The sequence below is a fragment of the Hemibagrus wyckioides genome, unplaced genomic scaffold, assembly GCF_019097595.1.
Source record: "Hemibagrus wyckioides isolate EC202008001 unplaced genomic scaffold, SWU_Hwy_1.0 Contig1, whole genome shotgun sequence".
Lineage (NCBI taxonomy): Eukaryota > Metazoa > Chordata > Actinopteri > Siluriformes > Bagridae > Hemibagrus > Hemibagrus wyckioides.
The window spans coordinates 537,429-560,789 of record NW_026690769.1 but is presented as its reverse complement, the minus strand read 5'-3'; the positions used below and the strand labels follow the sequence as shown (position 1 = coordinate 560,789).

General features: G+C 39.0%; 6 non-coding genes and 1 gene segment (V, D, J or C); 4 read left to right on the top strand and 3 right to left on the bottom strand.

Annotated features, from left to right (window-relative positions):
- The first annotated feature begins 6,787 nt into the window (after positions 1–6,787).
- trnav-cac (transfer RNA valine (anticodon CAC)) lies at positions 6,788–6,860 on the top strand. The gene has a single exon. It is a non-coding gene; the product is annotated as a tRNA-Val (tRNA).
- Positions 6,861–7,114: 254 nt separating this feature from the next.
- trnav-aac (transfer RNA valine (anticodon AAC)) lies at positions 7,115–7,187 on the top strand. Its single transcript has one exon. It is a non-coding gene; the product is annotated as a tRNA-Val (tRNA).
- A 668-nt stretch (positions 7,188–7,855) lies between these two features.
- Positions 7,856–7,927, bottom strand: trnag-ucc (transfer RNA glycine (anticodon UCC)). The gene has a single exon. It is a non-coding gene; the product is annotated as a tRNA-Gly (tRNA).
- Positions 7,928–8,048: 121 nt separating this feature from the next.
- On the top strand, positions 8,049–8,121 carry trnav-uac (transfer RNA valine (anticodon UAC)). The gene has a single exon. It is a non-coding gene; the product is annotated as a tRNA-Val (tRNA).
- A 254-nt stretch (positions 8,122–8,375) lies between these two features.
- trnav-aac (transfer RNA valine (anticodon AAC)) lies at positions 8,376–8,448 on the top strand. Its single transcript has one exon. It is a non-coding gene; the product is annotated as a tRNA-Val (tRNA).
- Positions 8,449–12,057: 3,609 nt separating this feature from the next.
- Positions 12,058–12,129, bottom strand: trnap-cgg (transfer RNA proline (anticodon CGG)). Its single transcript has one exon. It is a non-coding gene; the product is annotated as a tRNA-Pro (tRNA).
- A 6,783-nt stretch (positions 12,130–18,912) lies between these two features.
- Positions 18,913–19,445, bottom strand: LOC131349623 (T cell receptor alpha variable 14/delta variable 4-like). The segment is given in 2 exon segments: positions 18,913–19,274; positions 19,406–19,445. Coding segments are annotated over 2 exon segments (402 nt in total).
- Between the last annotated feature and the right edge of the window lie 3,916 nt (positions 19,446–23,361).

The following is a 23,361-nucleotide window of genomic DNA, read 5'->3' as shown; positions in this document are numbered from 1 at the left end:
TTGTTTCTTTCTGTATTGTTCCACATAATGTATCACATGTGCTTTGTAGGTATCCCAAGGCATGGAGTTTAGACCGACCACCTCATCCAACGAGATTTGGACTGGTTCTGGTAGACATTTCTTCAGCATTAATTTAAACAGTCCTTTACTTGTGTCTGTCTCGTCCCATGTTCCACCTGTCTCTTCCTTCCATTTATTCTGATAATCATGAATGAATTTTACTACATTTTCTTCTTCCTTCAGAATCATGTGTTTCAGTTGTCCTGGGTCCATTTTCGTGGGGTAGGTTTTCCTTATTTCATTCCACAACCTATTTCTCCATGTCCCCAGTGCTATAGCATCCCAGCCTGGTAGATCCATTGCTCCTTTTAGTCCAGCTTCATCCAGTATTTCAGCTGTCTTTGCTTTCCCTATTGTTTGGGCTAATATGGCTTTCACATCTCCTATCGACAAGGTATGTCCTGCTGTCTTTTCTTCAAACTTTGTAATCCACCTCTGCCCTCCATTACACATCTCCGGTAGCTGTGAGCTTAATCCTACCATATCCATAAATGTCCATGGAACATATTGCACATCTCTTCCTTTTGTCACCAGGGGATTCATTCGAACCTCTTCCTCGTCATCAAACCCATATCTCTGTGGTGCTTTTAATGACTTCTTGTCCCTTAAGGTTCTTGGTCGCGTGCGCTCCCGTTCCAGCTGCTCCTCCAACGCTGTAACTGAATTTTGTAAGCGCTCTTCTAAATCTTCCAGCTGCTGCGCGAAATTACGAACACTATCCCTCACCTTCTGCTCTCTGGTGTCCCTCTGTCTCTTTATTGCATCTTCCCTTGGCTCTATGTACAGCACTCCTCTAACCTGTCTCTCTGGATCTTCTCGCCAGTATTCAGCACATGGTTGTTTTTCCGGTGGCCCTGTTGTCTTTTCTGTTCGGGATTGATTATACGCACCCTGTTCCTCACTCATTGGTTCATCTCTTTCCCATTCTTCCGGGAGCGTGGGGGGCGCTGTAGGCCCACTCGCACACGTTGAGATATATCTCTCAGCACTGTCCCCCACTGGTGTTGAGTGTGTGAACTCTTTTCCCTTTTGCAAATACTCTTCACTCTCTTTCTTTGCTCTTTGCAGTATCTCCTCTGCCTCCCCTTCTTCCTCATTTTCACTGTGATTTCCCCCTGTTTCTTTGCTCCTTCTAATTTTTCCTTTAATTGGGTTTTCAACTGATATCTCCATGTCTTCCCATCCTGTCCAGTCGGCATAGCAGTCCGTTAGGGTTGGATACACTCCCACTTGTTCCCTGCCCACCATTGGCTCGTTGTAGTTAGGTGGTGGACAGTAGATTGGCGGTGGTCTTTCTATTTCTTTCTCCTCTCTACTCCGCTCTTCTTCCTTCTTTATCGCTCGCTTCACCGCTTCTTCCACTTCTCTGACCTTCTTTCCTTCTCTCATGAACCATTCCAGAATCTCTAATTGCCTATACTTCTTTCCTCTGCATTTATCATCATCTTTGCTTGGCTTCCAGTGTCTCAGCATTTCTCTCACTTCTGAGCAGGCCTTTTCATCAAATGTTCCTTCCACCGGCCACTGCCATGTCCCCTGAGTCCTGTCATGCCATTTTCTCATACACTTCCTGACATACTTCTTGTCAGGTTTGTGTTGCGCTATTATAATGTCAACTGGTGTAGGCTGTCTTCTCCCTTCACTCATGATGCACCCCTGTTGTGCCCTGTATGCGCTACTTCTCTCTCCTGGATTCCTGTTGCCTTCTGACCACGTCAGTGCGACGCTGATTCGTTTCACTGTCAAGCTCGGCCTTACTGGATTCTTTCTTATCTTCTCACCGAGCGCATTGATCTTATCAATCAGCACTGACGTTGCAAAACCTCTTTCCCAATGTACAAGTCGCGGTTCTACTGTCACAGTTGCTGTCAATCCCGAACAATAGTTGTACTAGCCTGGTCTGGGCTGGAATAACTCTGCCAGGGGTTCGTCGTCCTCCTTATATGGGTCACTGATGAAATCAAATATTGGGATGGCTACACTGCTGGGCTCAGGAGCGTCAACTAGTGCTCTCAATATAGGACTCAACAACTTGGGGCGCCAAATCTTCCTCAAGGCTTCGTACCAGTCTAAGTCAGGGAACGTTCTTTGTAAGGTGTACAGTCCGTCAAACTTTGTCAGGGCCCACAATTTATCTCTAATCAAATCTTCTGGCTGCCAGTGCTCTACTCCTTCTCTATCTTTATATGTCTGCTCATCCCAAAAGTGTGTGCGTATTCCCCTTGTTTCTATCTCCAAGTCTTGGTGAAAGGCCATACAGCTGAAGAAAACAGTAGTGCGCATGCAGTATATGGTGTCAATATAATAGCTCAATACTTCAATAAGGGTAATGTTGTATTATCTGGGTCACACTTTTTACAATTCACTGAGTGGCCCAATAGAATGCAGACCCAAGTTTTAGGTGGATTTTTCCTGAGTATTCTCTTCTGCTGATTGCACAATATCCCTCCCTCGCTAAGCCTGCTTTCAGCCACTTTTGATTTCGTCCCAGGTCCACAAACCGTGTCTCTAGCCGTTGAACTCCTCAGCCTATTCATATGTACAACTCTTTTCCCTCACTTATTCTGTATGAAATTCCTCCTTCTAGGGGGATGTCTCCGCTCTTACTCACTCTTTCTTGGCACAATGCCCCCGCACACACACACACACCTCTCCACCACTCCAGAAAGCACTCAATCTTTTTCCACACACACACACACCCTTGCTCTTTTTAATTCCTCATCATCACCTGAGGGTCTACTGTTAAACTTCCTGCAATGAAACACTTCCACAACGTACGATCCTGCCCCAACTTCCACATGCTAATCCAAACTTCCGTGTATTGAGGACCTCTTGGGGTCATAGGCCACATTAAATTGACCCTAACCATGAGTTTCCCAGCTTCCTTTCTCAACAACTCTAGTGCTGCCTCCGCGAACTCCCTTTCAAACCTATTTGGAAACCTATAGCCAATTCGCTTGAATGGTAGTGGACTGCTAAGACTTAGCTCTAATCCGCGAGTTTTTGCTCTTTCTGTGATGATATTGGGAACTTCCTCACTTAGTTCCTCCAGAACGGTAAAGTAAGCACTCACACGGTGTCGTCCCGTGTAGGCGGATACAAACACTTCCACCATTCAGGATCAATAGTGTCCTTCGATGTGCTACATCTTCACATGGACCCCATGGATGTCAAACCACACTTTCACGTCAGTAGAGGGTGGAACAATTATACGAGCGACAGATACACGTATTCATCCAATTCAATGAGTGCACAACAAATTGAGATGAAACATCAGCTCACACTTGGCACTAGGTCCTCACTTACGGTATGTGGACGCCCGCTTCACTATAAGATTTATTCTAAAGGCTATTCTGGTCCACACCATCACTACCCTTACTTTCCCTTCACTTCTCATGTAATGTACCTCTAAAACATATATATCAAACCTTAGTATGATTACATCCATGCACGGTGATTCCTTTACTCTCACAAAGACTTCTGGCTTATTTTCCCACTCTGTTGCAGTTCCTTTTCAACTTCAGCCCTATCATCCCCACCTGTTTCATATATCACAGTCCATATCAATGTGCGTGCATGTACACACTGGTTTTCCTATACTCTCACAGTAATAGTGTTAGTAGACAAAAGGTTAATACAGTGCTATTTACAGTGCGCACATCCAATCACCATTTATTTTCCTCATGCACTCACACTCACACAGCCCCTCGCACTCAACACACCCACACACTGCATGCAATACAATCAGGACAGACAACAGACAAAGGCCAACAGCAGGCCCGTCCTTATTTCTTAATCTTTTCTTTATTTTCTACCACCTGGATCCAGGACTTTTCTATTCAGCGCTTTTTCTCTTTATATTCTCTTTATCTCTTATTTCTCTTACACCTAGATCCGGGATTTTTCACTATATTTCTCTTTTCTTCTCTTATTTTCCTTTCACTACCACCCGGATCCAGGAATTTTACTCTTCTCTTTTATCACCTGCTACTTGACACTTATTTTTCTTTTTCCAGTGACGGTGTTCACATTCACAGAACTTACTATTCTGCTACTAAAAGCCCCGTTTGTGTCCAAATAAGGTCTTTTTCACGGGAATTTCTCTCATACCACCTGGAACCCACCAGGACTTTCGATCATACAGGCCTTTACACATTCACATATTTGACATCATCTAGTCTTTTCAATACAAAACATGCAATTTATCATGTCACTCTATGTGGTTTTAACTTACACTCACTCTGCCTCTCTGCCTCAATAGGTTGGAGCAGAGCTGATCCGACCCTGGGCCGAGCGCCTCCGCCTCCCCAGACCACACACAACTAATGCAGAAATTCGGTTAAACAGGCTTCTGCCTTACCTCTGTCCTAGTTGGATCCCGTGTCTGGTCTGTGGGCGGCGGCCGCAGCCTCAGGTCCCAGGTCTGGGGCTCTGCTGTTCTCTCGTTTTCTTTGAAATCACGTCGGGGTCACCAAAACAATGTGGAATAAAAATTCTACTGTACTCACTACTAAAATCTGACTCCAGCTCCACACTGACCTGACAGCTCAGTCTAAGTGAGACTCATAGTTAGTAAGGCCTCAAAACTAAATAAGCCAATCAAGCAGACTAGATGAATGCAGATAAGAGATTTTATTTTGTAATCAGCGCTGACACAAGAATTGAGATGCTCACGCATGAACGTCCCAACAACCTCTCTTCGGGAAACTCCAACTACAGCCTTTATATACATTTCCCTTATCTTCCCAATGCAACACGTCACTGGTTCTTTGCCTAGACAATCCCACCCATCTTTCTTTTTTAGACTATTTAGACTCTTTTTTACACCATTATCTTTGAACTTACAACTTTTCAAATACCATTATAATTAAAACTTCCCTACATCATTATATTAAAAATTGGGTGTTTCCGCCCCCACCAGTGGGATTGTCTTCGGCCTCACTCTTGCCAACACCTCATTCTTCTTCAGGAGACAGCATGGGTAAGTTCTCAGTCCTTCAGGGGCCAACACCCTTCTTTTATTACACTCTACACTTCACGGCTTTTCTGATTTATCCACTGTCTTCTACGTATGTACTCTAGATATTTCGCCTGGTACCACCATTGCCATCCAGCACGCGCTGCGTTTACTTCATGATGAGATCACTGCCGCTCCAGGTACCAGCGGAGCGAAGATTGACCATAATAATCTAGGGTGCATCTCTGCCATTGATTGGTCCAAGTTTGGAAAGCCTGGTACCGCAGAGAAGGCCTGCCAGACTGACATCATTCATACAACTATTTGTTCTTCAAAGCCCTTGCAGCCTGTGTGCAAGGCCCGTGACAGGCCAACATGCCGTGTTAAACCTTATATTGTTCTTAAGCTCAAACGACCTAACGAGTAAACCTTACCTGAGAACTCACTCCTGCTGTCCCCCGATTATTTCACACTACATCAAACACACACCGCATACATATATCCTCATTTACAAAATTATCTCCCACACTACTCAGGCAGTGAGGGCTTAACAGACATACATGAGACAGCGAAGGTTAAAATTCACAGTGTATTTATTTGGTGCACATAGGGAAAAAAAGAATCTTTGAGTACAAAATTCAGTGAAAATAGAAAAAGGAGCAAAATAGGGAAAACATGGTTACACAGCCTTGGTTGATGGCTGAAAGGGGCTGAAAGGGGTCCAGGTACGGTGGAGCAGTGACGAGTGCAATGGCTTAGGGATGTCTTCTTCGGTCTCCAACAGCTTTGCCATGCTTCACTCGCTCCACACCGCAGCCATGTGCTCCTCTGCTATCCAAAACAGTGATGGTGCTGAACCAGCACAGCCTGTTCAGGTTTTTTATCAAGAAGAAAAACCTTAAAACATGTATCTTCAATTCAGTAAAACTTTCAATATAACAGAACTGTCAAAATTTTTGTACAGTGCAGCTGGATTTCCTGTCACTGTGGGTTAGGGTTAGAGCAGAGTAGCATAGTGCAGAGTCTGATACAGTTGCAGAGGAGATGAACAAATCCCCCTTTTTTCTCCATGGACTTTAATGTTGAATCAAAAAAAACACTTTAGTCTAAAGTGAACAGTTGTTTTATATGTCTGAAATTAGTTTAGCTCCTGAGATTAACAATGGCAAGGGTTAAATATTTGTGCAGTATGAATGATAGAAGAACAGGCAGAGCCTATATTACAGAAGGTCCTCTTGTACTTGTCAGACCATAAGATAACCAAGTTCGCCATCTTGTGTTCATCAAGAAACATATCTTTCTTTTCCTCTATTTATGCTTTTTATATTCTTGAGTCTACTAAACTTTCCCTAGGTTCTACCTAGCTTTAACCTTACCATTTTAAAAAACATGTCTCCACCAAGAGATGTCAGAGTGACCATTTTAGCAATTATAAAGGAAACCCAGCAAATCTGTACACTCTATAGATTACACTGAACACCTGCTTAGATACAGAACTGCTCTGAACAGCAGCTGGTCAGCGTATTTCTCTAATATCAATAATGCCAGCTGTAATAATTGAATTATTTTGAAGATGAGAGCCCAAGTTGCTTCTTTATATTTTCTGTAGTGTAGTGGTTATCACGTTCGCCTCACACGCGAAAGATCCCCTGAGGCTGCGCACTCATTACTCGGTTGAAGGAACGCTTAAGCCTTTGCGTTGATCGATTATTTATTCATTTACTTACTTTGCGGTTCCCCCGCCGAAAGGAAACACTTTCCTTCGCTTCTGTTTCTGTAGTGTAGTGGTTATCACGTTCGCCTCACACGCGAAAGGTCCCCGGTTCGAAACCGGGCAGAAACATCTTTTGGCGGTCAGGGGCTTGTGCTTTGCGTCGAATTAGACTCGAGTTTTGCGCTCTGTAGCACCCGTGCCTTGGGAACAAGCTGAAACTGAGATCCGGCCCCACTCCCACATAGTGTCTGTAGCGTGACTGTTCTCACGTTTTCTGCTCATTTGCACTGGCGAACAAAAGTCTTGATATTGTCTTTTTTTTGTTTTCTTTTTTGGTTTAATTGATTTATTTTGAATATGAGAGCCCGAATAGCTTCTTTGTAGTTTCTGTAGTGTAGTGGTTATCACGTTCGCCTAACACGCGAAAGGCCCCCGGTTCAAAACCGGGCAGAAACAACCCAAGGCTTTTGACCTTTGCTTCAGTATGCATCCACTCGTCCTAATCGGCACCCTGAAGGTGACTGGAGCAGTTTCTCCACAATGTGATGCCTAGTTTGAAATGCGCTTTAGAGCATAGAAAATGAACAAGTGTATACTTCAAATCAAGCAGCGCTTAGGGGCTTTTGCTGCAGGCCGCAAGCCATCACTTACACCGCAATTGGAGATCGGAAAGAGCTCTCCCCAAAGAACTCTGGCCAAAGCCTGTCAAATGCAACTGGTGGACTTTGCCGTTCCGTTTTGACTTTCGAGACCGGGCAGAAACAAGCCTTGAGCTTTGCTCCAGTAAGAGCCCACTTGTCCTAATCAGGACCCTGAAGGTGACTAGAGCAGTTTCTCCACTATGTGGTGCCTAGCTTCAAATGGGCTTTAGTGCATGAACAAGTGTTTGCTTGTTCGAGTCGAGCAACAAGTAGGGCTGTTTTTTTTTTGGCCTCAGGCAGCAAGCAACCACTTAGAACACAAGTGGAAATCACTTGTGGAAAGACCTCTCACAAGCAGAGAAGCCTTCGTCACACTCTTGCCAAAGCCTGTTAAACGCAGCTGGCGGACTTTCCTTTTCCGTTTGCCTTTTCAAGGGCGGCCCTCGTACATTTGCCACGCTCCAACATGCAGCTTAAATGTAGTGCGTTGGCCGGGAATCGAACCCGGGTCAACTGCTTGGAAGGCAGCTATGCTCACCACTATACCACCAACACCTGAGGTCACGCACTCATTACTCGGTTGAAGGAACGCTTAAGCCTTTGCGTTGATCGATTATTTATTTATTTACTTACTTTGCGGTTCCCCTGCCGAAAGGAAACACTTTCCTTCGCTTCTGTTTCTGTAGTGTAGTGGTTATCACGTTTGCCTTACACGCGAAAGGTCCCCGGTTCGAAACCGGGCAGAAACATCTTTTGGAGGTCAGGGGCTTGTGCTTTGCGTCGAATAAGACTCGAGTTTTTCGCTCTGTAGCACCCGTGCCTTGGGAACAAGCTGAAACTGAGATCCGGCCCCACTCCCACATAGTTTCTGTAGCGTGACTGTTTTCACGTTGTCTGCTCATTTGCACTGGCGAACAAAAGTCTTGATATTGTCTTTTTTTTGTTTTCTTTTTTGGTTTAATTGATTTATTTTGAAGATGAGAGCCCGAATAGCTTCTTTGTAGTTTCTGTAGTGTAGTGGTTATCACGTTCGCCTAACACGCGAAAGGCCCCCGGTTCGAAACCGGGCAGAAACAACCCAAGGCTTTTGAGCTTTGCTTCAGTATGCGTCCACTCGTCCTAATCGGCACCCTGAAGGTGACTGGAGCAGTTTCTCCACAATGAGATGCCTAGTTTGAAATGCGCTTTAGTGCATAGAAAATGAACAAGCGTATGCTTCAAATCAAGCAGCGCTCTCTGTGGACATTTGGTCATGGGTGCCACACTTGCGCCTGACGAGGTGGCTGAGAGGTTAAGGTGATGGACTGCTATTCCATTGTGCTCTGCACGTGTGGGTTCAAATCCCATCCTCATTGCTTGTGTGCCCTTAAACCTCCTCTTTACCACAACTCTTGCATGCGGAATGCTTCGGAGTGCTAGAGGGGATCGAGAAAAGCTAGCCCTGGGTCTATGTTTTTCACAACCGTGGGCTGTATTTCCATGTTGGTTGGACACAGATGCTGTAAGGCTGACGGGTCGCCACTGGAGATCCATGCAGATCAATGCAGTGCACAGTCCCGAAGACAGCGGCCCGGATCGTGCACCTTTATATATCTCATCAAAACCAGGTGAAATATCTAATTGGTCTAGATTAACTGAGTGTGTTAAAGATATTAGAGATTGGATGACCGATAATTTCCTATTATTAAATTCTGACAAAACAGAGATATTACTTATTGGCCCAAAAACTAGTACACAGAAGCTCTCACAATTCAGCTTGCACCTAGAAGGATGCACTTTTACTACTAGCTCAACAGTGAAAGACCTGGGTGTAATATTAGACAGCAACTTATCCTTTGAAAACCATATTTACAATATCACAAAAACAGCCTTCTTCCATCTTAGAAATATTGCCAAGCTTAGGAACATTTTATCTGTATCTGATGCAGAAAAGCTAGTTCATGCATTCATGACCTCCAGACTGGACTACTGTAATGCATTACTAGGTGGTTGTCCTGCATCTTCAATAAACAAGCTACAGTTAGTCCAGAATGCAGCCGCCAGAGTTCTTACCAGATCAAGAAAATATGATCATATAACCCCAATATTATCATCCCTGCACTGGCTACCTGTTAAGTTTAGAATTGACTATAAACTAGCTCTACTCACATACAAGGCTCTAAATGGTTTAGCTCCCACCTATCTATCCAGTCTTCTAACACATTACAATCCACCACGCTCTTTAAGATCACAAAATTCTGGACTTCTAGTAGTTCCCAAAATATCAAAATCCACAAAAGGAGGTAGAGCGTTTCGTATTTAGCTCCAAAACTCTGGAATAGTCTTCCTGACTGTGTTCGGGGCTCAGACACAGTCTCCCAGTTTAAATATAGACTAAAGACTTATCTCTTTAGCCAGGCATACATCTAACACTTCCCATAACCTTGTGCTCCAGTACATCTGATTAAATGCACATTCAGCTAGTACTGCTAATATTATGAACAGCAGCTACGCTAATGCTGTTCCATTGTTTCCTTTCTTCTACCCATCCAGAGACTGTGCCGGCTCCAGTGGCATCCGGAGATGGACCAGCTCCAGCCGGGTTCTGCTTGTGAGGATTGGGATATTCAAGCAGCGCCATGGACAACAACCTCCTCATTGATTCACATAACACTATACACATGCTGTATCTACATCACACAATTGTCACACAAATGAGGATGGGTTCCCTTTTGAGTCTGGTTCCTCTCAAGGTTTCTTCCTCATACCATCTAAGGGAGTTTTCCTTGCCACAGTCGCCTCAGTCACCTCAGGCTTGCTCACTTGGGATAACATCTAGGACTGTTTGTCTGTTTGTCTGTTCATATGTTTGTTGTTTTCTTATGTGGTTTCTCATGTAAAGCTGCTTTGAGACAATGCTCTTTGTTAAAAGCGCTATACAAATAAAATTGAATTGAATTGAATTTATTGCAACAGACTGGGATGCAAGTTCATATCAGCAAACCTTGTCAACAAGAGCTTAAGCCTTTCAAACCTTTCCTGGGTTTGGATTTTGAATCACGTCTGGTAATGGAAGCATGCGTGGTACAACCATTGCGACCGCCTGCCAGAGTGCCTCTCTTTCCCGACCTGGCAGGCCTCCCTTGACCACAGCCCCACAACCCTCCAAGTGCATGGGTAGCGTCGCCAAAAAAAACATGGTTATTAATTAATGTAATTAATTAACTGATTAAATATGATTGTGATAGTTAAAACTATTGATAAACTGATGAAAATGAATTACCTGTAACTAGAGTGAGAATCAGTGGTATGTATCTCACTATGTACAGTAAGTTGTATAGTTGATCCATTTCTGAACACAGCTCTGTGAGGATTCTGTATAATAGTGCTGTATGTGCTGAACTTTACACGTCTCTAGAAGGACACACCCAGGAAGTGATGCAGTTTTAGTGTTATTTTGTACAGATCACTTCACACAGTGTCAGTGACAGAAATCTAGAGTCATTATGGCTGGTGTCGTATTTCAAGATTCATCATCTATACAATACTATAAGCCTTTATCTGTTTGTGTGGTTTTTAAATTATTTGTACATTTATAAATAATTATGATAATTTGCTGTGGAAAATCATAGGAAACTGATCCAGATTTAAACAAAATCTCTCATAAGTAAATTTGCTGTGTCTATAACCAAAAGGTAATTAAATTCAGTTCAATTCAATTCAGTTCACTTCATTTTTATTTGTACAGCACTTTTAACAATGGACATTGTCTCAAAGCAGCTTTACAGAAATACAGAAATTCAGAATAGAAATTACAAAGTTGAAAATTAACTTTACCCCTAATGAGCAACTCTGAGGCAACAGCGGCAAGAAAAAACTCCCTGAGACGATATGAGGAAGACTCAAATGTGAACCCATCCTCATCTGGGTGATACCAGAGAGTGTGATTATGAATAAATTACCTTCTAATTGTATATTATCAAACATTAAAAGCAGCAGAGGAGATGATCAGATCCACTTGTTTAGTTTTATCATCAACTTTAGCAGACAGACGTGGTGGCATAGGGATTTACCTCCACATGGAGTGATGAAAAAAAGGAACTCAGGTTTAGATTTTGGATGTTGTTTGTACCGTTGTAGGCTGTTTACTGAACCACTGTCTTTGTTGCTGCAGGACAGAGTAACATCATCACCTTCATCTACAACTTTATGAGTGAAAAGTGGTTCTAATAAATCTGCCATGGAGTCACCTGTTATAGAGAAGAGAACATAATAATTTTTTAGTTTTGAGTTATATAACTCATATTCTATTTTTTCTTAACATCACACAGGCTAATTAATCATTAATTTATTATCTCCTTTCTGAAAAGATCAATGTTAACTTACCTAATGAAAGCCACAGACACATGAATATAACAGTGAACATGATGAATGGTGTTAGTAAAATGACAATATTCTGAGGTCTTTCTGTACTCTATTATATTAATATTTCAGAGGTTCATGTCTCCACAAAGTGTGACATTCTACATCCCACTCCCTGTATTCCAGAGAGAGGCTCCAGGTTGGAGCTTTAATTTTCAGAGGTAATTACAGTGGGATTTGAACCTCCTTGGACCTCTGGAGAAACAAGCTTCCAAGCGAGAACCAAGCCGGCAGTGCAAGTTTCCATTAGTTTTGTCCCACCCACTCTATTCCATGTAAAACCAGGGCTCATCCGGGATTTGAACCCCGGACCTCTCGCACCCGAAGCAAGAATCATACCCCTAGACCAACGAGCCAGGTCGTCCCTGTTGAGCTTGCTGTGTGCCAATGGAGGTTCACTGTACTCTGTAACTGTATGACCTTCCAGTTCATATGGACTGGGGTCCGAGTAAAAGGAACTCGGTTACACAAAGTCAAGTTAACAATAAAGCGAGGGCTCCTGTGGGATTTGAACCGTTTTGGAATGCAGACGCTAAGTGTGAACCAAGTAAGCAGCTCTTGCCATTGGGCCAAATATGTCATTAATCTCGGTGGACATGAAGATCAAAATCAATTCTTGTAGAACAAGCTTGCTTTAGTGTCAGGTGGAGGTTTCAGTATAGGTCAAGTTTACAGGATTGTAGCTTCTTTGCTGGAAACTGTACTGTTGCTCCAGTATAGCTTGGTGAATATTATGAGGCTTCAAGTAGTTTCTGTGATATTTGCAGTAAGTTTAAAAATGATTCCAGTTGGTAATAAAATTGAATTAGCTGGTTGCTAAAGAAACTCAGGTGGCTGGTGGGGTATGGTTTGGTAACTGTTACAAGGTCTCATCTGTTCGATAGGGTGACACTAGGAAGCTGTAATGGAGTCCCATGTGGTTGCTATGGATTTTAAAAAAATATTTTAGTATGATTTATGTCATTTACAGGGTTGTTACTGTAGTCTTAGATTTCTGTTCTTGGTGAACAGGAATGAAACCCCATGTGGTCTTTAGCTGTTGTAGCTCATCTACCTCAAGAATTGATTATGGAGCACTATTTCAGTAGAGCTTATTTATTTCCTGATTGTGTGATGGAAACTGTGTTTTTATTTTCCAGAGTTCTTATTCTTAGTTATACATACTTTCAGGTATCCTGTAATTCTCAAAAATATATTAAAGATCCTGCAAAGACACACATGATGAACACATTAAATCTCATGCTCAGTAAAATAAACAAACAAACAAGCAAACAAACAAACAAATAAATAAATAAAAATAAAACAAATCAGCTGCTTGTCAAAAGAGTTTACAATATCCACATTTTCCAGCATGTGATCTTTACACTGTCATTAAGTAAATAAACCATCAAACCTGCCACTATTGTTTATGAGAACTGCACTTAATACTGCAGAGGGAGTGAACATGTGGCTTCTTCAAACACACACCTAACTTTTCTATCTGTATTTGGATTCACTTAGAATGTTTTGTCTATTCACTTCAAATAAAGTATTCATATATGGTTATATACATATATTTCTATTGGATCAATAACTCTTTTGTAGTGGTAGGCCTGCAGAGAGCAGAAAAGTTACAAAAAGAAATTAACTTTACATAATGGAGTCCTAATGGAGTTCTCTATTATCAAAGTCTTTCAGATTTAAACAGCTGTCATGTTACACAGGCATTCATAAGCTTACATAGGACCCAGAGAGCTCTGCTTTGATGGAGTCCCGATGAGAAGGAGTCCTCAGGAACCGAATCGGAGCCACGGAGGCCAGCTGTACGCCAACTGCATCCTGTTAAAAACGTAAAAAACAAAAAAATCTCTGTAATTCACTTATGGTGTTCTAGATGGCTACTTAATTTACACCTTAACACGAAGCAGGATGTAAGCCTAAACATGTCCTGTTCTCCAAAAAAGATGATGTACTGTACATTTCCTCCCGCCGCCCCATCATAAGTGCTTCTTCTCATCGCAGTTTCATAATAACACATCTAACATTCTGTCACGTTCCTTACAGTAAAAACAGCTTGAGTAAAATAAAGGAAAGGTTTGTTTACGGGTTAAAAGGTTTGCATTACTCATTACGATATTTATCTTAATGATGCTACCAAGTTAATTATCCAGGCTTGCTAACAGTGTAGATAAACCAGTGTTTTTTTCACCCACACCCAGAAATAGAGGATATTTAAAAAAAAGGGAGACATAAAAATACAAAAATTTCTTTTTTAACGCCGAAACGTTAATGAACCTATGAGTTTGTAAACTAGTTAAGCTGAGAATAAACAGACAAATATTAGCATTAGTTAGCAGTATCTAGCATTAGCATTAGCTTGTGTAAATTCACCGTACACGGTGACTGATTAAAGTCTCAAAAACCTCCTGTCCCAGTCCATCATCCGAAATCTAAATATTATACGGAATAATTATTAAAACCTTCACCCGAGTTCAGCAAGCTTTACACTCTATATGATATTGTGTAAATGAAATGATTAGCGAGGTTCGCTAGCTAGATAACATACATCTGTAACCAAGTCCTGTAATTCGCAGCAAACCTTTTACATTTCCCTGGACAAGCACACTCCACAACTCCTGACACTTTTCAGAGCTAAGGCATCGAAGGATGGTACCATTGGCAACCAGATGGCTAAAATATTAAAAGACTATCATGAACAAGTAAGTGGAATTCCCATTGAACATACTCAAGGGCTGTACAGGTTAAAAACATTATCAATAATTAAAATCAGTTAAATATAATAATGATGAATGTTTTCAGTTGCCAGAAAAGACAAAAACATGAAGGCATTCTAAAACAGTAGTCTATACAAACAAAATAAATAAATTACACAAAGTAGTGTAGAATAACATGCAAGTAAGTGAATGATGACAATTTTTGTGTGTGGATGAACTAATCCTTAAAATGTGCTTGTGCTGTTATTAAATTGCCTAAAGGAATTTGCCTGTTATGTGGATTAGTAAGAAAGTGCCAGGTAATAACTAGTGCTGTTACATGTTGTAGCTAGGTTTGCAGTGTTAGAATGTTGTCTCATCATTAATCATGTTAATAAATTCAAAATGTTGCTTAGTTGGGAATTAAAAGTATGGTCATTTTTTGTTTTGTCTTTAAGGATCAGGATGACATCAGTGTCATTGGAACTCTTGTCCTGGCTGGACTGCCGCTTTACTTGAAGGAAGACTCGTCAGATGTTTTCAAGACACACACGGTAAGGCTCATCAGGACTACTTTCTGAAACATTTTGATCTTTTTGTTCACATCGAAAAAAATACAGCTAGAGTAGCTGTACAGTTGATCATTTCAGTAATCTTAAAGGAAAGGTTTACTCAAATGATGATTATATAATTCATTTACTCACCCTCGTGTAATTCCATTAGATTTTTGTTAAAGGTACGTTTAAATCTTTTTCTCTCCTTTTGTCTGTCCAATTAAAGGCAATCTGTATTTTCAAGCTTCAAAAATTACTTTAATTTAGACTTTACTAAAATATTAACATGGTTCAACACACACATTAAACACATTATCTAAATATAATATCTAAATTTGATGTGCATTGTTTTCTGTATGTTTATATCATTGTCATATGTAAAGCTCATACTCCAAAGTCATGAACATGATCTGCACTATTTGCAGAGGCTTGTTATGTTGTAATTATAAGGTTTAGTTCATTCTAATGGGAACCACTGGTATTAATTTTGTTTTGCCTCTTTGTTTTTTTGTTTGTATGTCTTGATTGTCCTTGAAGATGACGTGGTGATGTCTTCAAAATCCTGGGTCAGTGCTCTGATGCTGCTTTTTGGGCTGCTTTATGCCCTTCATATCAGCTACCCCAAGAAGCTGACTTTTTTTTTTTTGGTTCCTGGAACCAAGGAAAGTTCGATTTTGCTTAGTCTTTAAATCTGTTTGTGTTCAGGTAACAGATGTAATTAAGTCCAAATAACTTTTTAGCTACACAAATGGTTTGAGGAAACCGATTGCCTTAAATGGTTTGAGTTGACTGAACTCAAATTAATCAAGACTAACTTTATCAGTTTGTGTTCTGTCAACTCAAACCATTTAAGGCCATCGATTTCCTCAAACCATTTAAGTAACTATATATATATATACTTTACTACTTTTTTTATTTATTGATTTATACCACAGAATTACCACAAACATTGTTTGTGTCTGTGGTTTTCTGATAACAGGTTGGTAAAGGAAGGATCTTTGATGTGGTTTTAGAATCTTCATTTATACTGGTTTATACGTTTTATTAATATTGACTTAAGAAATAAAGAAATGACTGGATGAATAATAAAAAACATGGTTATTAATTAATGCAACTAATTAACTCATTAAATATGATTGTAAGAATTAAAACTTTTGGTAAACTGATTAAAATGAATTACCTGTAACTAGAGTGAGAATCAGTGCATCTGACTTCACCTCTTAAACATATCTTTTGGAGTTAGAGGTCAGGGCTGTGTCTCAAAAGACACAATAACTTACAATACTTTAACCTTTCATACTAACTTTTTAAACTTTTTAACCATGAAGTTATGACATTGAAAACTCACAGCTGAAAATGTTAAATATGAATTCCACACGTTTACTTTCTTTGTTGCTTGTTTTAATCTGCTTCTGAGAGAAATTCCGTTTCCAAGCACGTCATTTAATGTGTTTGACTTCATGCAACAGTATTAAACTCATGCAATATACTGTAGGGATTAAGTTGTAATGTTTTATTTATAAGGCCATATACATCAACGTGTTTGGAGTAATGTTCAAAGCAGATAAGTTATACCTACCTTATTATTAAGTTTCATTTTTAAGCACTTTTATGCATATGCATAAGTCGTTTTATTCATACCTTAATTTCACTATACACAAATAGGCCATTATTCTCAAAATTTCACGAATTTAATCCCGTATTGCTACGAATCTCGTGATTTTTACGTTTTTCTCATAGTGTTAACTTTATTCGCGAAATATTACTACTTTGTCACAATTATATTTAGTTTGACTTTTTTTCTGGAATAACTACCAGTTAAATTGTGCATTATAATGACTTTAATCTGAAGAGGTTTTCCATTTTAATTTTTATCTTTGCACAGGCATCTTTAAAGTTGAACAAAAACAAGTTATGTGCAAATGGCAGGACAACACCAGCGCAATTAAGTATTTACAAAGCACATAAAATACTTCGCAGCTTTACACTCACACAGTCACGGGTAAATTTATATATATTCATTTAAAATGTAAATATTATTATATATGTATTAAAGTATTAAAATATATACTTTAGAAACTGTGTTTATGTCTTTCAGAATTTATTGTGGATGTTTTCTCACAATCACTACATTACATGTGCAGTTAACAAATTTACTGGACACTTTTTAATGTAACTTGATAAATTACAAGCGTATTTAACAAGAGTATGAAGACTACATAGCAAACTTTGAGTGATTATACTGTATAATGTGCTCAGGCCAGAGGTGTACCATGTGCCACCTGGTGGACATTCTGTGAAGTACAACACATGCATTTAAATACCAAAGCGCCGACATCTGTATACATCAATTTAATTCAATTTTCAATTCAATTTTATTTCTAAAGCACATTTCAATTCAACCTTAGTTTGCCAAAGATGCTGTACAAAAATAAAGGGAATAAAAATAAAAAAGGATGAAAGCAGGAAAACACATACACATTACAAACAATTAACAGCAGAAGAAAAGAGATGCGTTTTTAACATCGATTTGAATTCAGCTAACGTGGAAGCAGTTCTAATGGGTGATGGCAGGCTGTTCCACAGCTTAGGACCAGCTACTGCGAAGGCTCTGTCTCCCCTGCGTTACAGGCGAGACCATGGTATTCACAAAAGATGACCATCTTGGGATCTAAGTGACCGAGCAGGATTGTAAGTGGTGAGTAAATCGGAGAGATATCTTGGAGCTAAGTTGTTAAGAGCTTTATAGACAAATAACAGAATTTTGTAATCAATTCGATATCAGACTGGCAGCCAGTGCAGGGAGCGTAACATTGGTGTGATATGGTCTCGTTTGCAGCTACCCGTGTTTGCAGACACCAGAGCATGCAATGCATACCAGTTACTCTGATTTGGAATAAATTAGCCTGCATTAAGCTTTCAGTAAATGAACAATTATGCAGTGTCATGTGAGTTTAAATTGGGAGTGAGCAGAAACAAAGTAGCTTGAAGACAACTGTCATGTAACAAAGACTCTTTTTCACTGACTTTTTTCTTCTATAAGAATCCGTCATTGTTGTGATATGCTAATTAGGACATGCGGAAGTGTCACGTGACTTTCTGCGTCTCATTAGCACACGAAAAACTTTTTTAAGAATTCAGTTTTATTTTATTGTACAATAACAGTTTGGGGGATTTGATGTTATTGATGTTATTATTCTTTCTTTCTGCTTTGTGTAGGTCTATTTTGAGAACTTATATTACTTTAAACCATGTAAAACATTTAAAAGATAATTCTGTCTTTACTCCACACTTTTTACCAGAGTCTCTGCTTGCACTCCATTACATGACAAGAGCATATCTGATAATCTGTGGTCTCTGTGTTTGGAACAGTGTTCAGAGTTCAGATTGAATTGAATTGATGTTTCTCACACTGAACACTGTGCAAAAGATCAGAAAACTAATGATGCACTAATAAATAAGGCAGTTCTAGTCACTTGTGTAAAAATACCAGGAATTGTTCTGTAGTGGTTATACCATCTGTAGAGATAATGCTATGTGGAGAGCAGGTTTCCTGTGTAATGCTTTAACACAAACAGATTAAAGTACACACATAAAATGAAGCAACAAAACTTTAAATCACACACATTGCAGTGTTAAATTTCAGATATACTCCATCACAGCAGAAGTGACAAAGCATGTGAGGTCTAATTCTTATTACCTGTGAAGCCTAAAACTCATTCCTTAGTTCTGGAGGTTTTTCTCATTACCTCGTTGCTGGTCTGTGTGATTGGTGTTAGATGATATATACAGTTCAAGGTGATAAATGTGGAGCCATGGAGTCTTTAGTGCACTTCTAATTTAATTACAAATTGCACTCAAGAATAAAGGATTGTCACCAGCAGAACTGCCTTCAGTATAACAAAACTGTGTGAAGGTTTTTGTACAGTGCAGCTGGATTTCCTGTCACTGTGGGCGCCAGAGCACAGTAATATAGTGCAGAGTCTGATACAGCAGCAGAGGAGATGATCATAGCCACTTGTTTAGTTTTATCATTAACTTCAGCAGACAGACGTGGTGGCATAGGGTCAGTTTTAAATCCACTTGGACTAATGAAAAAAAGGAACTCAGGTTTAGATTTTGGATATTGCCTGTACCAGTGCAGGGAGAATCCTGGAGCACTTGTTTCATATTCGCAGGACAGAGTAACATCATCACCTTCATCTACAACTTTCTGAGTGGAAAGTGGCTTTATTGAATCTGCCATGGAGTCACCTGTCATAGAGAAGAGAACATAAAGTTTTACACAATCAAGCCAGAATTACACACAGAAATCATGCTTTCTATAACACCAGACATTAATAAACAATACATAATATCTAAACTAACAAAAGGTGTTAACTCACCTAGTGAAAGCCACAGACACATGAATATAACAGTGAACATGATGACTGGTTTTAGCTGAATGAAAAAGCTCTTTCTGTACTCTAATATATTACCATGATAAATGTTCAGGAAGCTCCACCCCCCAGCATCACATGACAGTGTCTCCAGTGTTGATGACGGTGAAACATCCTGGCTTTACATTAAGCCTTGTTTGGGAAACTGTGCTGAAACTCTTTACATAATAAACAAACAAAAACTGACAGCAGGAAAAAATAATGTTAATAATTAAAATGAGTAAATATTTTATTTTATTATTTTTTGTATTTTATAAGTGGTGTCTGGACAATAAGGTATTTGAAAGCATGTTTATTAAATAGGATTACATTTTCATGAGGGGTTATTTTATTATGTGAGGAACAAACCAGCCTCTTTTCATTCTGTTATCTATTATTCTTTATTGTGGATTAAACAACAGATAGAGTCGATATTATTTTGCAAAGAAGTATTTATAATCACAGAAGTCTACATTCTTGGGGATGTGAGCAGGGTCCTTGTATTTGGCCCACAATAAGATAACTCACTACGCCATCTTCTGGAGAAAAGAGAAAAACTTTAACTAACAAGTCTTTTTTCATCAAAATTCACAAATTAGAACAACAAATAGTAATTTCTGAACTTCTGTACAGAGCCTCATCTGCTTTCATTAAATTCAGAATTGGCTCTGTGGACTTTTCTGAAAAACTTTCTATCTAATGTAACTGAGTAAACTAGGGAAATACAGTATCTTTTAAAACAACAATATTTTTCCCAAATCAACAAACTGTTGTTTATTGAGAAAAGCAATTATTATTATTATTATTATTATTATTATTATTATTATTATTATTATTATTATTATTATTATTATTATTATTATTATTGTTGTTGTTGTTGTTGTTATTATTATTATTATTATTATTATTATTATTAATAATAATAATAATAATAATAATAATAATAATTCTTGCTTCAATTACAAACAAACAAAACAAGGTACATACTCAACTTACACAATATGACGATATATAACCAGCAATAGGTTGAGCAAACTATTAACAAAGCTGATTAAATATCATAATATCATCAAAAATGAATAAACAGATAAAAATAAATGACCTGTAACTAGAGTGAGAATCAGTGGTATGTATCTCACTATGTACAGTAAGTTGTATAGTTGATCCATTTCTGAACACAGCTCTGTGAGGATTCTGTATAATAGTGCTGTATGTGCTGAACTTTACACGTCTCTAGAAGGCCACACCCAGGAAGTGATGCAGTTGTAGTGTAACTTTGTACAGATTATTACTTCACACAGTTTCAGTGACAGAAAACTAGAGTCATTAATGTAGCTGTGTTGTATTTTAAGATTTATCATCTATACAATACTATAAGCCTTTACTTGTTTTTGTGGTGTTTACATTATTTGAAAACTATAAACAATTATGATATTTTGCTGTTAATCTGTAAATGTGATAAATAGGCTCATTGGCCACTACATCAAGATATTTGTATGAAAAATAAATGCAAACTTTTTATAATAATGATCATAGAACAACAGAACCAGATTCGTACAAAATCTCTTTTTACACATACATTTGCCCAATAGGTAAGTATAGGAAAGCTGATTAGTGTAATTATATCTAAATAATAATTTCATGTCATTGCTTTTTCACAATTACTATCATTAATTAATCTTTAAATTTATATAGCCTTTCTTCAAAGGTAAGTAATAAAATATTGGTACTCAAAATTGACATAGTTGCTAAAAATCCAAAACAATCTCTTTATATACCTGTGTGTTCACAGTTTAGGAGGAGAAGTAAATATCTATTCTACTTTGAAGGTGCTGATAGTAAGAATTAAAAGACCAAAATTATTTAATTATTGTTCATAACATACAATAAGTTAAGCGTGTGAGAGAAATGTCTGAGGTGGTGTGTCTGTGCTACATTTACAGGAATCTCTTTTGAATTTTGGAGGTTTTATTTATATTTTTAGTTTAAAGTAGACGAATAAAAGGGAATTGAGGAACCAGTAAGAAGAGTTTTACTGAGTGTGAGTTTAAATCTGGAGACACAGCACAGAGACATTAACTTATTATTTTTGTTCCTTCAGCTAGAGTTTATAATGTGCAGTCAGTAAACACAAACCTGATATCACCTGATACTACAAATGCACTAGCCTCTGTTTTATATATATTACACTATCCTAGATTCCTCATGCAAATTATTTGGACTCTAACTTCTCTAAACTTCTCCTTGATGTCCATCACTGTATGTGTTTTTATTGCCTTAACCAGAACAAAATGGCTACTGTATATGTATGTATGAATGGATGGATAAATGGATAGATGAATGAATGTCATTGCCATTGTTGAATAAAAAAAGATGCCAATAAACATCAATTCAATAGCATACATCAGGTAATTGGTGTGAATATGTAATATAAACAGAGAGAGACTAATGTCTAGGATCCTGCATTCTCCCCACTGTGGCCTAAGCACAGAACCAACCCAGCCACTGGTGGTTGCACAAGTCTGTGCATTTTCAAGCTGAGATTAATTGGGAGGTGTGGGAGTAATTTTTAATGGTTTAAAGTGGTTTAGAGCGTTTAAAGTGGTTTTGAATGTTTTAGAGTGTTTAGAGTGTATATGAATGCATTCTTGTTTGTGTTTGTATAAAATAATCAGAGGACAGCATGGTTGGGTTGTCAGGCACCACCTTAATTTATTGGTCACCTCTATTTACAGTTTTAACAATGAAGGGTTTACCACTATGAAGTTTGGGTGCGAGACTTTGTTGACAGTAGATGAGACTTGGACGGAGTTTCAATCTTGGTATGGCTGGGGTTGGAGCTGTGCCCAAGTTCCTGAGCAGAAGCGCAGCACGTCGTAGGAAGTCAAGGGTAGTAGGAGATAGAGCTAGGAATAATTGGAGGGAAACTGTGATTAAAACTACAGCAGGTGTAGAAGTGAAAGAAAACATTGTTTGCAATGAATTAAAACTAAGCAATCAAAGACAGAGCAGTGGCCCTGAAACTTACCCATGCTGTCCTCGGAGGTCAAAATGAACTGTTTGGTGAAAACAAGCTGGAAAAGTCCTATTGATAAGTGCACAGATGTCCACTATTTTTATAACTGACCTCGGAAGTCCGATTATAATGGAATGTGAAAGAGTTAAAAAGTAAGAGATAATGGTGTCCAAAAAGAACCTGATATTTCAGGAAGTAAATAGGAGTGACTTTCTCAGCAAAGAAGGTTTGGTTTGAATATTATGAAAAGATAAGAGAAAAGAATTAAAAGACTATGTTTTGTGATGATTATTTCGGAGGTTGTTGGGATGTTCATTCGTGAGCAGCTCAATTCTTGTAACCAGCGCTGATTGCAAATAAACCTTGTATCTGCATTCATCCAGTCTGGGCAGTTTGGATTTTTTTAGTTAGAGCCTTGATTGACTGAACTGTCAGGTCAATGTGGAGCTGGAGACAGATAATAGCAAAGGATTAATTGAGTAGTATTAAATAGAGCGTTATAGTATCAGAAAAATATTTTCCACAGAGGGTTGCATCAAGAAGGGCATCCACTGTAAAACCTGCATCAAATCAAAATATGCAGATCAATGATCCACTGTGGCAAACCCTAACAGGATCAGCCGACAGAAGAAAAAACAGTAGTATGTTTGCCTTCAGTGTAGTTAAACTGTGTGAAAGTTTTTGTACAGTGCAGCTGGATTTCCTGTCACTGTGGACCTCAGAGCACAGTAGTATAGAGCAGAGTCTGATACAGCAGCAGAGGAGATGATCAGATCCACTCGTTGTATGTTTTTATCAACATGAGCGTTCAGACGTGGTGGGATTGGGTCACTTTTATACCCACTTGTATCAATATAAAGAAGGAACTCAGGGTTAGATGTTGGATATTGTATGTACCAGTGCAGTG